The sequence below is a fragment of the Nicotiana sylvestris genome, chromosome 7 (genome assembly GCF_000393655.2).
Source record: "Nicotiana sylvestris chromosome 7, ASM39365v2, whole genome shotgun sequence".
Lineage (NCBI taxonomy): Eukaryota > Viridiplantae > Streptophyta > Magnoliopsida > Solanales > Solanaceae > Nicotiana > Nicotiana sylvestris.
The window spans coordinates 145424517-145437896 of NC_091063.1; the positions used below are offsets into that span (position 1 = coordinate 145424517).

General features: G+C 37.7%; 1 protein-coding gene across 1 annotated transcript; it reads left to right on the top strand.

The window, feature by feature from the left end:
* Positions 1–9540: 9540 nt before the first annotated feature.
* On the top strand, positions 9541–11148 carry LOC104219098 (probable glutathione S-transferase). Its single transcript, XM_009769729.2, has 2 exons — positions 9541–10004; positions 10490–11148. Exons 1-2 carry the CDS (start codon positions 9696–9698, stop codon positions 10850–10852), a joined length of 672 nt encoding a protein of 223 aa, XP_009768031.1. The 5' UTR covers positions 9541–9695; the 3' UTR covers positions 10853–11148.
* Positions 11149–13380: the final 2232 nt, after the last annotated feature.

A 13380-nucleotide genomic window follows, 5' to 3' on the forward strand; every position in this document is an offset into this window, starting at 1 on the left:
ATTCTAGTACAGTGTAACAAAGGTTTAAACAAGTTTTAATTTACATTACCTTATCAAAAAAGAATATTTACCAACATCTGGTCTCAAGAAATGCAAATACTTTATGCAGTTGGTGGAGATTCAAACTTACCCAACAAAGACTCAACACACTTGTTGTGATCGACTTTCGGGTTTAAGGTTATAAGTTTATCAACCATCCCAAGAATTCAAATATGCAAATATGAATTAATTTAAAGACAAAAAATGATGTCCATTAATCTGAATAAATAAATAAATAATTTTTTCACTATGTGTATATAAGAAGGATACAATTATATTACACATAATCACAATCATGAAAAATTTTGTCTTTAAAATTATTCATTACTATCACAACCTTACTACATCAACAACCGTGGGTATATATATATATATATATATATATATATATATATATATATATATATATATATATATATAAGTGAGAAGGATCCAAGGTAAGCCCAAATACAATAACAAATTAATAAAAAACAAAGGTAAAAAACTCAAATAGTAGAAAAATCAAACAGTAGTGCCAAATGTTTGTGTACCTGGGAAGCAGAATACTTTGCCGATGAAGTCAAGTAAGTGAAGGAGAAGAACGATGCCAGTAACAATATCGAAACCTACATGAAAAGAGAAGATGGACAAAAAGTAGAACTTGAACACCAAGCATGATAGTTTCTTATTAAGTTATAAGAAAAAACAATCCTAAGAAAGTACCACAAAAGTGCGACGTTTTCTTGGTCAATTTAAATGACGAAATAAACAACGTAGGCAACACAAAAAACTTTATATTATTATATTGCCAGCGTTTCATAAGTTTAATCTACCGCAAGCATAACTTAATTTTCTTAACAGTTAATCAGGTACTCTCAAAGACAAAATACTTAACCAATCAAATACTAGCTAAATCATCTTCTTAAAATTCGAATTGCATTAAGAAATTGCCTTTAAAAACTAACTAAATCATCTTCTTAATGCATAAATCTATAGCACAAAAATTTAAGATATATCAATAAAAAAAGAGCACTTCTCAAAAATAAAATTACATCAACTTATTATTTGAACTAGAAAAGAAGGAATAGCAAAGAAGATGGGTGAATAATACTGATTATAACAAAATTGGTAACTTTAATGAATTTTCCAATCAACTGTCTTCCCAGCTAAATAACTTAAAATACATGGATCAATTGCATGTTTATAAAATCTCAGGATATTGTAGTAGTATAAATAATAGTACTAGCAACAACTATGGTTGTTCTACTGGGGATTATGATAGTCCAGTCCAAAAAGATAATGAATATATCTCACAAGTTATGTCGCGATTAATTAGATGAAACTGGAACCTGAGACATGAAATTTTATGGGGAAAGGAAACTGGTTTGGTATTCAACTACCATAAAGGACCATAAATTTTACACATGCTTACTAAAACCTTGCAAAGTAGTAAGAACCATAAAACTTTCATCTCAAAAGGAATATATCTTAGATTTGAAGCATCACACTGTGGTATTTAGATTTGAAAAAAATTACATACCTATTGACATGGACAAAATAAACAAGACTTATAAATTGAACCTGAGTGCATGAAGTATGAAGAAGACAGCTAAACAAGTCACGCGAACACTGTAAGACATGGGTTATATTAAATACTACATTACTACTTAGTAGTGATTTCTTGGCATTCTCGTAACTGATTGAAGGAAAGACCATAAAAATTGGTGAACTTTTTTCTTAAGGTCAAATATCAGTATGTCAGACCTCACACACATGATTTGTTTTTTTTTTAAATTTTAGATTTTCTGAAAACTAAACTAGTATTTGTTCATGTTCAACCTATTCCTCCTTACACAGACAATCCAAGCTTTGATAAGTACAATTCTAATATATATATATATATATATATATATATATATATATATATATATATATATATTACAAAAAATTTAAAAAATAAAACTTATTCTGGCTCAATCCCAATTTTATCTTGAATTGCTCAAACCAGCTTTTCTATAAACAACTATAGATCTGGATTATAGGAACAATGAAGTTAACTACTATAAACCATGCCATAGATTCGTCAATTCCAAACTAGAAAGAGATACAAAGATACTCATTCAGTGAATAGATATTCGACAATCCAACCATAGACCCAACCAATTAGAAAGTTTTAATCAACCCAACACCAACAAGATCGAACGCTAAATATGGAGATAGAAACTTACTGACACTTTTGGTTGTTATGGTGGCCGACGAATTTTTGTTGTGGCGCTAACGGATGAGATTTGTGTAGTTTCGGCCTTTGGGGTTTTTCAATTAAGGTAATTCCAAAAAAAAAATTTGTAGTCTTGAGGTTAAATTGAGGGGTATATAGTTAGGCGGGAAAGATTTAGAGGAAAAAATAGAAATTGGAGGCGACATTAAAAGTAAAAACAATAATTTTACTGCCCATTCTTTTGAATGGCTACTAAAAATATACTAATTATTGGTTAATATTTATTGGCCGTTAATATTTGCCTTCCATGAATAAATTAGCGGCAATTAGTGTATTGCTGCTAAATAATTGCTGCTAAATCCCCTTTTTGTTGTAGTGTGCTTCTCAATATAGTTGATTTTGATGTCATTTTGGGTATGGATTGGTTGTCACCTTATCATGCTATATTAGATTGTCACGCCAAGACGGTGACCTTAGCCTTTCCGGGGTTGCCTCGATTAGAATGGAGGAGACTCCTAGCCATTCTACCAGCAGGTTTATCTCTTATATGAAGGCTCGACACATGGTCGAGAAGGGATGTCTAGCTTATTTGGCATATGTTCGTGATTCTAGTGTGGAGGTTCCTTCCATGGATTCAGTACTCCTTGTTCGTGAGTTTCCCAAGGTGTTTCCTGCAGACCTACCGGGGATGCCACCCGATAGGGATATTGACCTTTTCATTGATTTGGCTCCGAGAACTCAACCCATTTCTATTCTACCATACCGTATGGCCCTCCCAGAGTTGAAAGAATTGAAGGAGCAGTTGCAAGATTTGCTTGATAAAGGCTTTATTAGACCTAGTATCTCGCCCTGGGTTGCGCCTATGTTGTTTGTAAAGAAGAATGATGGATCAATGAGGATGTGCATAGATTATCGGCAGTTGAACAAAGTCACCATCAAGAACAAGTATCCATTGCCGATGCTTGATGACTTATTTGATCAGTTTCAGTGTGCCAAAGTATTTTCGAAGATTGATTTGAGATCTGTCTACCCATTAGTTGAGGATTAGGGCATCGGATATCCCTAAGACGGTTTTTCGGACTCGGTATGGGCATTATGAGTTTCTATTGATGTCATTTGTGCTGACAAATGCCCTAGCAACATTTATGGATTTGATGAACTGGGAGTTCAAGCCCTATCTGGATTCCTTTATGATTGTTTTTATTGATGATATCTTGATCTACTCCTGCAGTTGAGAGGAGCATGAGAAGCACCTTTGGATCGTTCTTCAGACCCTGAGAGACAACCAGTTATATGCTAAGTTCTCAAAACGCGAGTTTTGGTTAGTTTAGTTGCTTTCTTGGGTCACGTTGTATCGGTAGAGGGCATTTAGGTGGATCCTCAAAAGATTGAGGTAGTCAAGAACTGTCCTAGACCCATATCAACTATAGAGATCTGGAGTTTCTTGGGATTGGCGAGTTATTACCGTCAATTTGTGAAGGGGTTCTTATCTATAGCAGCCCCGTTGACCAGGTTGACCTAGAAAGGTGCCCCGTTCAGATGGTCAGACGACTGTGAGGTGAGCTTTCAGAAGGTCGAGACTGCTTTGACTACGGCGCCAGTGTTACTGTTGCCCATAGATTCAGGATCTTATACGGTATATTATGATGCATCTCGTATTGGACTTGATGCGGTATTGATGTAGGGTGGCAAGGTTATTGCATATGCTTCACGACAACTGAAGGTTCATGAGAATAATTACTCTATTCATTACTTAGAGTTGGCAGCCATTGATCATGCGTTGAAGATTTAGAGACACTATCAATATGGCGTGTCGTGTGAGGTATTCACGGATCATAAGAGTTTGCAGTATTTGTTCAAACAAAAAAAGCTCAATTTGAGGCAAAGGAGGTGGTTGGATCTATTGAAAGATTATGATATCACCATCTTGTATCATCCCAGGAACGCTAATGTGGTGGCCGATGCCTTGAATAGGAAGTCACCTAGTATGGGCATCCTTGCGTACATTCCATTCGGTGAGAGACCACTTACTTTAGAGGTTCAGGTTTTGGCCAATCAGTTCGTGAAGTTGGGTGTTTCTAATCCCAATCATGTTCTAGCTTGTACAGTCGCTCGGTTTTCTTTGTTTTAGCGTATCAGGTAGCAGCAGTATGAAGACCCTCATTTGCTTGCCCTTAGGGATACAATGCGGCAAGGAGATGTGAAGCAGGTTACGGTGGGAGATGATGGAGTTTTGAGGATGCAGGGTCGTGTTTGTGTGCCTAATATGGATAGACTTTGTGAGTTGATTCTAGAGGAGGCCCACAGTTCCCTGTATTCTATTCATCCGGGCACCGCCAAGATGTGTCAAGACTTGCGGTAGTATTATTGGTAGAGGAGGATGAAGATAGATATAGTTGCATATATAGCTCGGTGTCTGAATTGGCAGCAAGTAATGTATGAGCATCAAAGACCTGGTGGTTTGCTTCAGAGGATAGAGATTCCTGAGTAAAAGCGGGAGCGTATCACTATGAATTTTGTTGTTAGACTCTCATGGACTCAAAGGAAGTTTGATGCTGGTTGGGTCATTATGGACAGGCTGACCAAGTCAGCGCATTTCATTCCTGTGGCAGTTATCTATTCCTCAGAGCCATTGGCAGAGATTTATATCCGTGAGAACGTTCGTCTTCACAATGTGCCCGTGTCTATCATTTCTGATCGAGGTACGCAGTTCACCTCGCATTTTTGGAGGGCAGTATAGCGTGAGTTGGGTACGCAGGTTGAGTTGAGCATAGCATTACATCCTCAGACGGATGTACTCTCGAGCGTACTATTTAGATATTAGAGGATATGCTCTGCTCTTGTGTTATTGACTTCGGAGGCTCTTGGATCAATTCTTGCCACTTGCGGAGTTCGCTTACAACAACAGTTATGAGTCGAGCATCCAGATGGCTCCCTATAAGGCATTATATGGTAGACGGTGTAGGTCGCCGGTCGGATGATTTGAGCCGAGGAGGCTCGGTTATTGCGTATAGATTTAGTACATAATGCCTTGGATAAGGTCAAGATCATTTAGGATAGACTTCGCTTAGCTCAGTCTAGGCAGAAGAGTTAGGCCGACCGTAAGGTCCGTGATGTTGAATTCATGGTTAGAGAGAGAGTATTGCTCCGTGTGTCACCCATGAGGGGTGTGATGAGATTTGGAAAGAAGGGCAAGTTGAGCCCTAGATACATCGGGCCTTTTGAGATTCTCCAGAGAGTGGGTGAGGTGGCTTACAAGCACGCATTGCCACCCAGTTTATCAGCAGTGCATTCGGTATTCCACGTGTCCATGCTCCGAAAGTACCATGGTAATGTGTCTCATGTGTAAGATTTCAGCTCTGTCCAGTTGGACAAACATTTGAGTTATGAGGAGGAGGTGGTGGCTATTCTAGCCTGGCAGGTTCGTCAGTTGAGATCAATGAGTTATCCTTCATTTCGTGTGCAATGGAGAAGTCATCCTGTTGAGGTAGCTACCTGGGAGTAGATATCCCTACTTTTTTCCCAGCTCAGGTACTTTTCTATGTCCGTTCGAAGACGAACGGTTGTTTTAGAGGTGGATAATATGATGACCCAAAAGGTCATCTTATGTTTTAGAAGTCGATTTTGTGCTCTTAAGCTCAGGGCGTATTTCCGAAAAGCGTTTATATTGAAAGTTGATGAAAATAATAATTTTTACCTTAAAAGTTAATTTTAGTTGACTTCGCCTAACATTTTTGGTAAATGGGCCTGGACTCGTACTTTGACAGTCCCGATTGGTGTGTATCAAAATATGGGACCTGGGTGTATACCTGGAATCGAATTCCGATGTCCCTAGTTCAAGATATGAATTTTTTGTTGAAAATTGAAAGACTGAAAATATAACGGTTTTAAGAATTTGATTAATATTTGATCTTGTTAGTATCGGGTCCATATTCTGGTACCGGAGCTCAGTACAGGTTCATTATGATATTTAAGACTTGTTTGTAAAATTTGGTGAGAAACGGAGTTGTTTTGACGTGATTCGGACGTCCGATTATGAAGTTAGAAGTTTTAAAACTTTCTTGAAAATTTCATTTAATTTGGTGCTAAATTCGTAGTTCTAGGTGTTATTTTTGCAATTTGATCGCGCGAGCAAGTTCATATAATGTTTTAGGACTTGTGTGCATGTTTGCTTTGGTGCTCCAAGGGCTCGGGTGAGTTTCGGATAGGCTACGAGAGGTTTGGACTTAGAAAATCTGGTTTCTTTCTTCAGCTTCAGTGCCTTCTGGTTTTCTTCTTCGCGTTCGCGAAGCTACTCTAGCAAACGCGAAGAGTGAACTGGAGCTGGGTGGATTTTTTCTCTACGTGAACGCGAAGGCTTGGTCGCGAACGTGGAGCGACATGGGCTTTACCCTTCGCAAACACGGCTAGCCCAATGCGAACGCGATGCTTTAGGGACCTGTGGGAGGGGTCAGTCATCCTTCTACGCGAACGCGAGTTCGGGGTCGTGAAGGCCAGGGGAAAATCCTTTGCGAATGCATCGTAGATTTTGCGATCGCATAGGCCTAATAAGGAAGCTCTTCGCGAACGCGGCAGGCCCTTCACGAACGCGAAGAAGGCCTGCCCAGTATTTTAAATACAGAACTCAAATATGGAATTTTCTCAAAATTTCACAACTTTTGCATTAGAATTTGACCTATAAGCGATTTTGAAGAGGGGATTCAACATCAAATCGTAGGTTTGCATTCTTTTACTTATTTTCTTTCATTTCTAACATCAACCATTAAATTCTTAGCCTAATCTTTGTTCTTCCATGGTAGAAAACTAGGAATTTAGGAAGAATTGGGGATTTTTCAAATTGGGGATTTAGATCTCGATTTGAGGTCGGATTCCAAAATCAATTATATATTCGGGCTCAGGGGTGAATGGGTAAATGAATTTTGGTCCAAACCTCGGGTTTTGACCAAGCGGGCCCGAGGTCGATTTTTGACTTTTGGGGGAAAAGTTTGAAAAATCTAAATTTATGCATTGTAATGGATTCCTTTAGCAATAATAGATGTTATTGAGTTAATTGTGGTTAGATACGAGTGGTTCGGAGATGGATACTAGAGGAAAAAGCAGTAATTGAGCATTGAGTGGCCCGTGGAGAGAGGTAATTGTTATTTCTAACCTTGGTTTGAGGAATTAGGTATTGTTTGCCTATTTGCTACGTGTTTGTATGGTGTGTATAAGGTATAGGTGCGGTGACGATTACCTATGCGTTGTTGTCAAGTCATAGCACGCGAGTGAGTCTTATTCTTGTAATCGTTGTATTCTTTGATCATATTGTTCATGCTTAGACTAGTTATTCTTTATGTTGAGCAACTCTTATTATGTTTTACGGAATTTGATATTGATTGACTATTGATTCAAAGTTGAGATTGATATTGTGGAACTAAATATTGAAGTGAGACTTGTTATTGATAATTCTATCTCTCTGTTGTAATTGTTCTTTGTTTTGGTGAGGAAAAGTGTAAAGCACGAAGGGTGATGTCGTGCCATTTTATATTCATTATCATGTGAGGAAGAGTGTAAAGCACGAAGCGTGATGTCGTGCCATTTGTTTTTGCTATGTTTAATACTTCCATTGGTGCAAAGCATGTTGTTTGTTGTGTTTTTTTATTGTTATCATTTTCATGATCTTGTACTCTCCTCAGCATATTTCCCCTCCTGTTATTTTCTGTTTAGCTTCTATTAGTTGTTATTTCTCGTATATTGTTTATCTGCACATGTTTACGTTGTTGTCTTGTCCTAGCCTCGTCACTACTTCGTCGAGGTTAGACTCGGCACTTACCAGTGGATGAGGTCAGTTGTACTGATACTATACTGCACATTGTGCAGATTTTGGTGTGGACCAAGTTGATCCCGAGTTAGCTGTTTGCTACATCTGATCAAAGACCCAAGGTAGTGTTCTTGGCGTCTGCAGGCCCTGACGTCCCCTTCAATAGCTCATACTTTACTGTTTTCTTTATCTCGCAAATAGTTGTACTTTCTTTCGGACAAATACTTGTAGAAAAAATCTTAGAATGTTCGTGAATTGTGGCTCCAGATTCGGGTAGTGATAGTACATAATCAAAATTGTTATTTATTTACTTCCGCATTTATTTGACATGTATAGCTTGCTTATGATTAATCACTGAAATGTAAAAGGTTTGGCTAATACATCTCTAACATTGGCTTGCCTAGCAAGTGTGATGTTAGGCGTCATTACAATCTCGATGGTGGGAATTCCGGATCGTGACAAAAAAAGAAATATTTTCAAAGTTTGTCAAATCTACAATAAGGCAAAGACATTTTGTGTAACTAACATCAGTAACTATAAATCATTTCATTACGCGTAAAATAAAAATTTTAGAGTTAAATTATTTCTAAATAAAGAATATGATATGTTGAGATAAACAAAAAAAGATAATATGACACACAAATTAGGACTAAGGGTGCATTACAATATGTTGAAGTGAAAAGTAGTTTGCTTTGACGTACATGCATTTGTTTTTGGTATAATCATCCCTTATATGGTATTCATTAGCTTGACTAATAGGACCTATTAAAGCAAAGAAATGCTCCCTATAGAAATTTTCTTCGTTTTCGAGTGTTTGAACACGAAACCTCGCATTAGAAATTTCTTTTCTTGTAAAATCTCTAAAGTAGCATAACGTGTGCTTGAGAGAATCTCTGAGTACAACAACAACCCAATAAAATTTCACAGTTGCATTGTTTGGAGAGGGTAGTGTGTACGCAAACCTTATCCCTACTCCGATGGAATAGAGAGGTTGTTTTCGATAGACCCCCGGCTCAAGAAAACGAAAAAGAGGAAAAGAGAGACAATATATCAATACCATCAACAGAAGCCATAGGAATAATAACAGCATCATAAGAACCAGAAAATAGATGAAACGCAATAACAATAACCAGTAAAGAAGGCCCAATGCTATAAAAAATAGAAGAATAGTGTGAACACAACATAAACAGCTGGCAGTCTAAGACAAACCCCAATCAGACTAGGCTCTCACCAGGTACGAAGTAGAAAAATGTTCAACTACCTCCTAACCTACCACCCTAACGTTCGATCTCCCCACCTTCCTATTTTATAATCATTAGTCTTTTCAAGTCTTAGAAGTAACATTTTATTTTGGCGCCAGGCATACAAAAATAAAATATAAGAAGAAATAAAAAAGAAAATAGTAAAAGTAGGAACCTTCAACCACTCCCTCATATTTTGAGACTTATGCTTATTATAAGAGTATTCGGCCAATATGGAAACATATAATTAGAAAATTGTATTCTCAAAGAGGAAACATCAAATCATTTACTTGGTTTCCGAAGGCACTTCACTGATTTTTCCTTCTATAAAAGAAGACCACAATGATCAAGAGAGAACCACCACTGAAAATTCCTTAACATAGTAAATTAGCAAAGAATTGAGAACCAAAGTTGTGATATGGCACAAGTGAAGTTGCTAGGTTTTTGGTATAGTCCATTTACTCACAGAGTTAAGTGGGCTCTAAAGGTAAAGGGCGTGAAATACGAATACATAGAAGAAGATCGAGCTAACAAGAGCTCTCTACTTCTTCAATCCAATCCTATTCATAAAAAAGTCCCTGTTCTCATTCACAATGGAAAACCCATTGTTGAGTCTATGGTCATTCTTGAATACATTGATGAGACATTTGGAGGTCCTTCCATTTTGCCTAAAGACCCTTATGATCGAGCTTTAGCTCGTTTCTGGGCTAAGTTCCTTGACGACAAGGTAAATTCTTATCTGCATAATTTAATAAACTTTTAATTGAGACTAAATTAATTTTGAACGTTTTATTCCATAAATGATGGTTTAGTCATGTCATGTGTCAATGTTCAGATCTACATATCCGTAAGTTTGAAACTATTATAGTGGAGGTGTTAAAAGGGCACAAGATAGACTTAAAATCGTACGGGAAGAAGTTGCTTCAAAATACCTACAATATGGCATAATAAAACACAAGATCTCTATATAAGTTGTATCAATTAGTTGAGAATATATTTTAGTGATGTTCGTACGTTTACTTGGGTCTTATATTTTCTAGAAATTTTTTATTCGTATCATTTCTATATGTCGGTAAAAAATATAAAGAGCTTGGAATACTTTTCATAATTTTGTATAGCAGTAGTGCGGATTTAAATGGAGCCGACTCTAACTTACTTGTGATTGAGACATAGTATTATCGTTGTTGTTGTTAAGTTAAGAGCGTTTTGCAGGTGACTGCAGTACCGAATATTTTCCGTCGCAAAGGGGAGGAGCAAGAGAAAGCTAAAGAGGAAGTACGTGAGATGTTTAAAGTTCTTGACAATGAGCTCAAGGATAAGAAGTTTTTTGTGGGTGACAAATTTGGGTTTGCTGATATTGCTGCAAATTTGGTAGCATTTTGGCTAGGAGTTTTTCAAGAAACCTCTGGAGTTGTTTTAGTGACAAGTGAAAAATTTCCAAATTTTTGTAAGTGGAGAGGTGAGTACATTAACTGCAGCCAAATCAAGGAATCTCTACCTCCTCGAGATGAGTTGCTTGCTTTTTACCGAGCTCTTTCTCAAGCTGCATCAGCTTCTGCGTCCGCTCCCAAATGAATACATTCTCAATATCCATCTTATGAAGTTTCGAGATTTTGTGTCAAAATAAAATTGCGATACGTATGCAAAAAAAATTTAAATATATGTTTATATAAGATTAAGCTTCTTCAACATTAATGACTCTAGATTCTGCATTCTCTTGATCCTAATAAAACTACTTGTTAGATAAAGCTAGCTTAGTCCCAACTAGTTACATACAGGAAGTGTCTCGAGTTACTGTTTTAATTTGTTTGTTGGTCCGTTATTATACAATAATGTGACGATCCGGCCAGTCGTCTCATGAGTTTCCGCTCCGTTTCCTCCATTTCTGTTTTATTATGCTTCATTATCCGTGTTTTATGTGAACGAATTGAGTAGTTTGCGTTCGGAGTGGATTTGGTAAGAAATGAGACACTTAGTCTCTTTTAAGAAGATTTAAGTTGGAAAAGTCAACCGGATATTGACTTATGAGTTAGAGGAGGCTCGGATGTGAGTTTCGATGGTTCGTTTAGCTTCGGGAGGTGATTTATGACTTAGGAGTGTGATCGGAATTGGTTTTGGAGGTCCGGCGTAGAATTAGGCTTGAATTGACGAAGTTAGTATTTTGGCGATTTCCGGTTGGTATGTGAGATTTTGATCCGAGAGTCGGAATAGAATTCCGAAAGTTGCAGTAGCTTCATGGTGTCATTTGGGATGTGCGTGCAAAATTACAGGGCATTCAGACGTTGGTTGGTTGGGTTTTTGATCGAAAACGTATTTCGGAAGATTTCTCAAAAACTAAGCTTGAATTCGACGTGTTTCGGGTAATTTGATGTTGTTTGAGGAGCTTTGATTATTGGAACAAGTTTGAATAAGGTTGGGTCATGTTGGTGCTTTTGGTTGAGGTCCCGGGGGCCTCGGGGTGAATTCGGATGGTTAACGGGAAGATTTTTGGACTTAAGAGATCTCAGAAGTTGCTGCTTCTGGTATTTTCGCACCTGCGGATTGGGGACCGCAGGTGCGGTGACGCACATGCGGGAAAAGAGCCGTAGAAGCGGTTTGGGAAGGATAGCCAGGGACCGCTGTTGTGCCCCCTTTTTTTCTCGCGAAATCGGGTTTATGACATTCGAGAGGACAACTCGTTCCCTTTTGGGAATTGAGTTTGGATTGAAGAGTCACCACCTAATGATTAAAGTGCATTAGGACACTAAGAAGGATTTTGATTTAGAAAACTAGAGATTGGGTAAGGGCTAGAAATTATCTCGAGGGGAAGGTGTTAGGCACCCCTCGAGATCTACTAGTGTGGTTCCCGGCCATGCTACAATTGTGACTTTAAGTGCGAACAACAAATAGACACGTAAGGGTTTCCAATACAAAGAGGGTTTTCACATAATGGTTGCAAGTAGTTGAAGTTGAGAGAAAATAGAGAAAAGCTGAAGTTGAAGTAGTTAAAAAAGTTCTGAAAATAAAGCAAACAAGTAACAAAAAGAAGGGGGTCCTAGGTTTACAAATAATATGGATCACATCAATGCAATACCCGGTAATCACTCCTCAGAAGAGGGGTTACACGTGGTATTAACGCACGGGTCATCATATCCATATCTACCCTTTCCCACCCTGTTAAGGTATTAAACAGAATGGTTTCGTTACTTATTGCATGCTATTACCCGCCCCGATGCTATCCGTCCCGGAGGCATTTGGGACTACTAGTCCTAAAGGGAAGCGAGATTTGGGTTTTGGGTTTAAAAGGACAAAATCTAAGGCGACAATCAAAAACACGTAGAGCAGGTATGGGGAAACATATATCAGTTAAAGGCTCAAACATGCCTCCTCAACTTAAATACAAATTGTTTAGCATGCCTTGCACGTACTGATTATGGTCTAATTAAACTAAAAAGGGTGAGGCAGATTGATTTATTACATACTTCAGATAAGAAATCTGAATCACACCTGCCTGCTAGTTGTAATTAACGAAGTCTGATTCAGCTAGCTAATTTACCTTATGTCTTGCTTAGGTGAAACCTATAGGCATGATATCTATTAATGCAGAAGTATACTGATTCTAGAGAGAAAGACTTATTAGTTACAGAAAACATAAGTTCTGCAAATATTAAGCAATGCTACTTCTGATTTTTAGACTTATAAGCGAGATAGACGATTCAGATTTGGTTGATTACTCCTATAGGCATGCTCGTTATTGATTTTTAAACGTTTATAGAAGTGCAAAAGTCCTATAGGCATGGTATGCTGATTGTTATTTAAACCTATAAACCGTTTTCCTAGTGATAGATGCATATGCAGAATTTAAGAAGTCCTATAGGCATGTTATCTATATGATATGCAGCGTTTGGGAATGCAGAACCTATAGACATGTTTTCTATATAAAATGCAGATCCTATAGACATGGTTTCTACGTGAAAATGCAGATCCTATAGACATAGAATCTATATGAAATGCAGAAACCTATAGACATGATTTCTATGAAATGCAGAAGTGCAGAAACCTATAGACATGATTTTTACATATGAAATGCAGAAGCGACAGCTGTAAGCGGGACATGAGTGCAG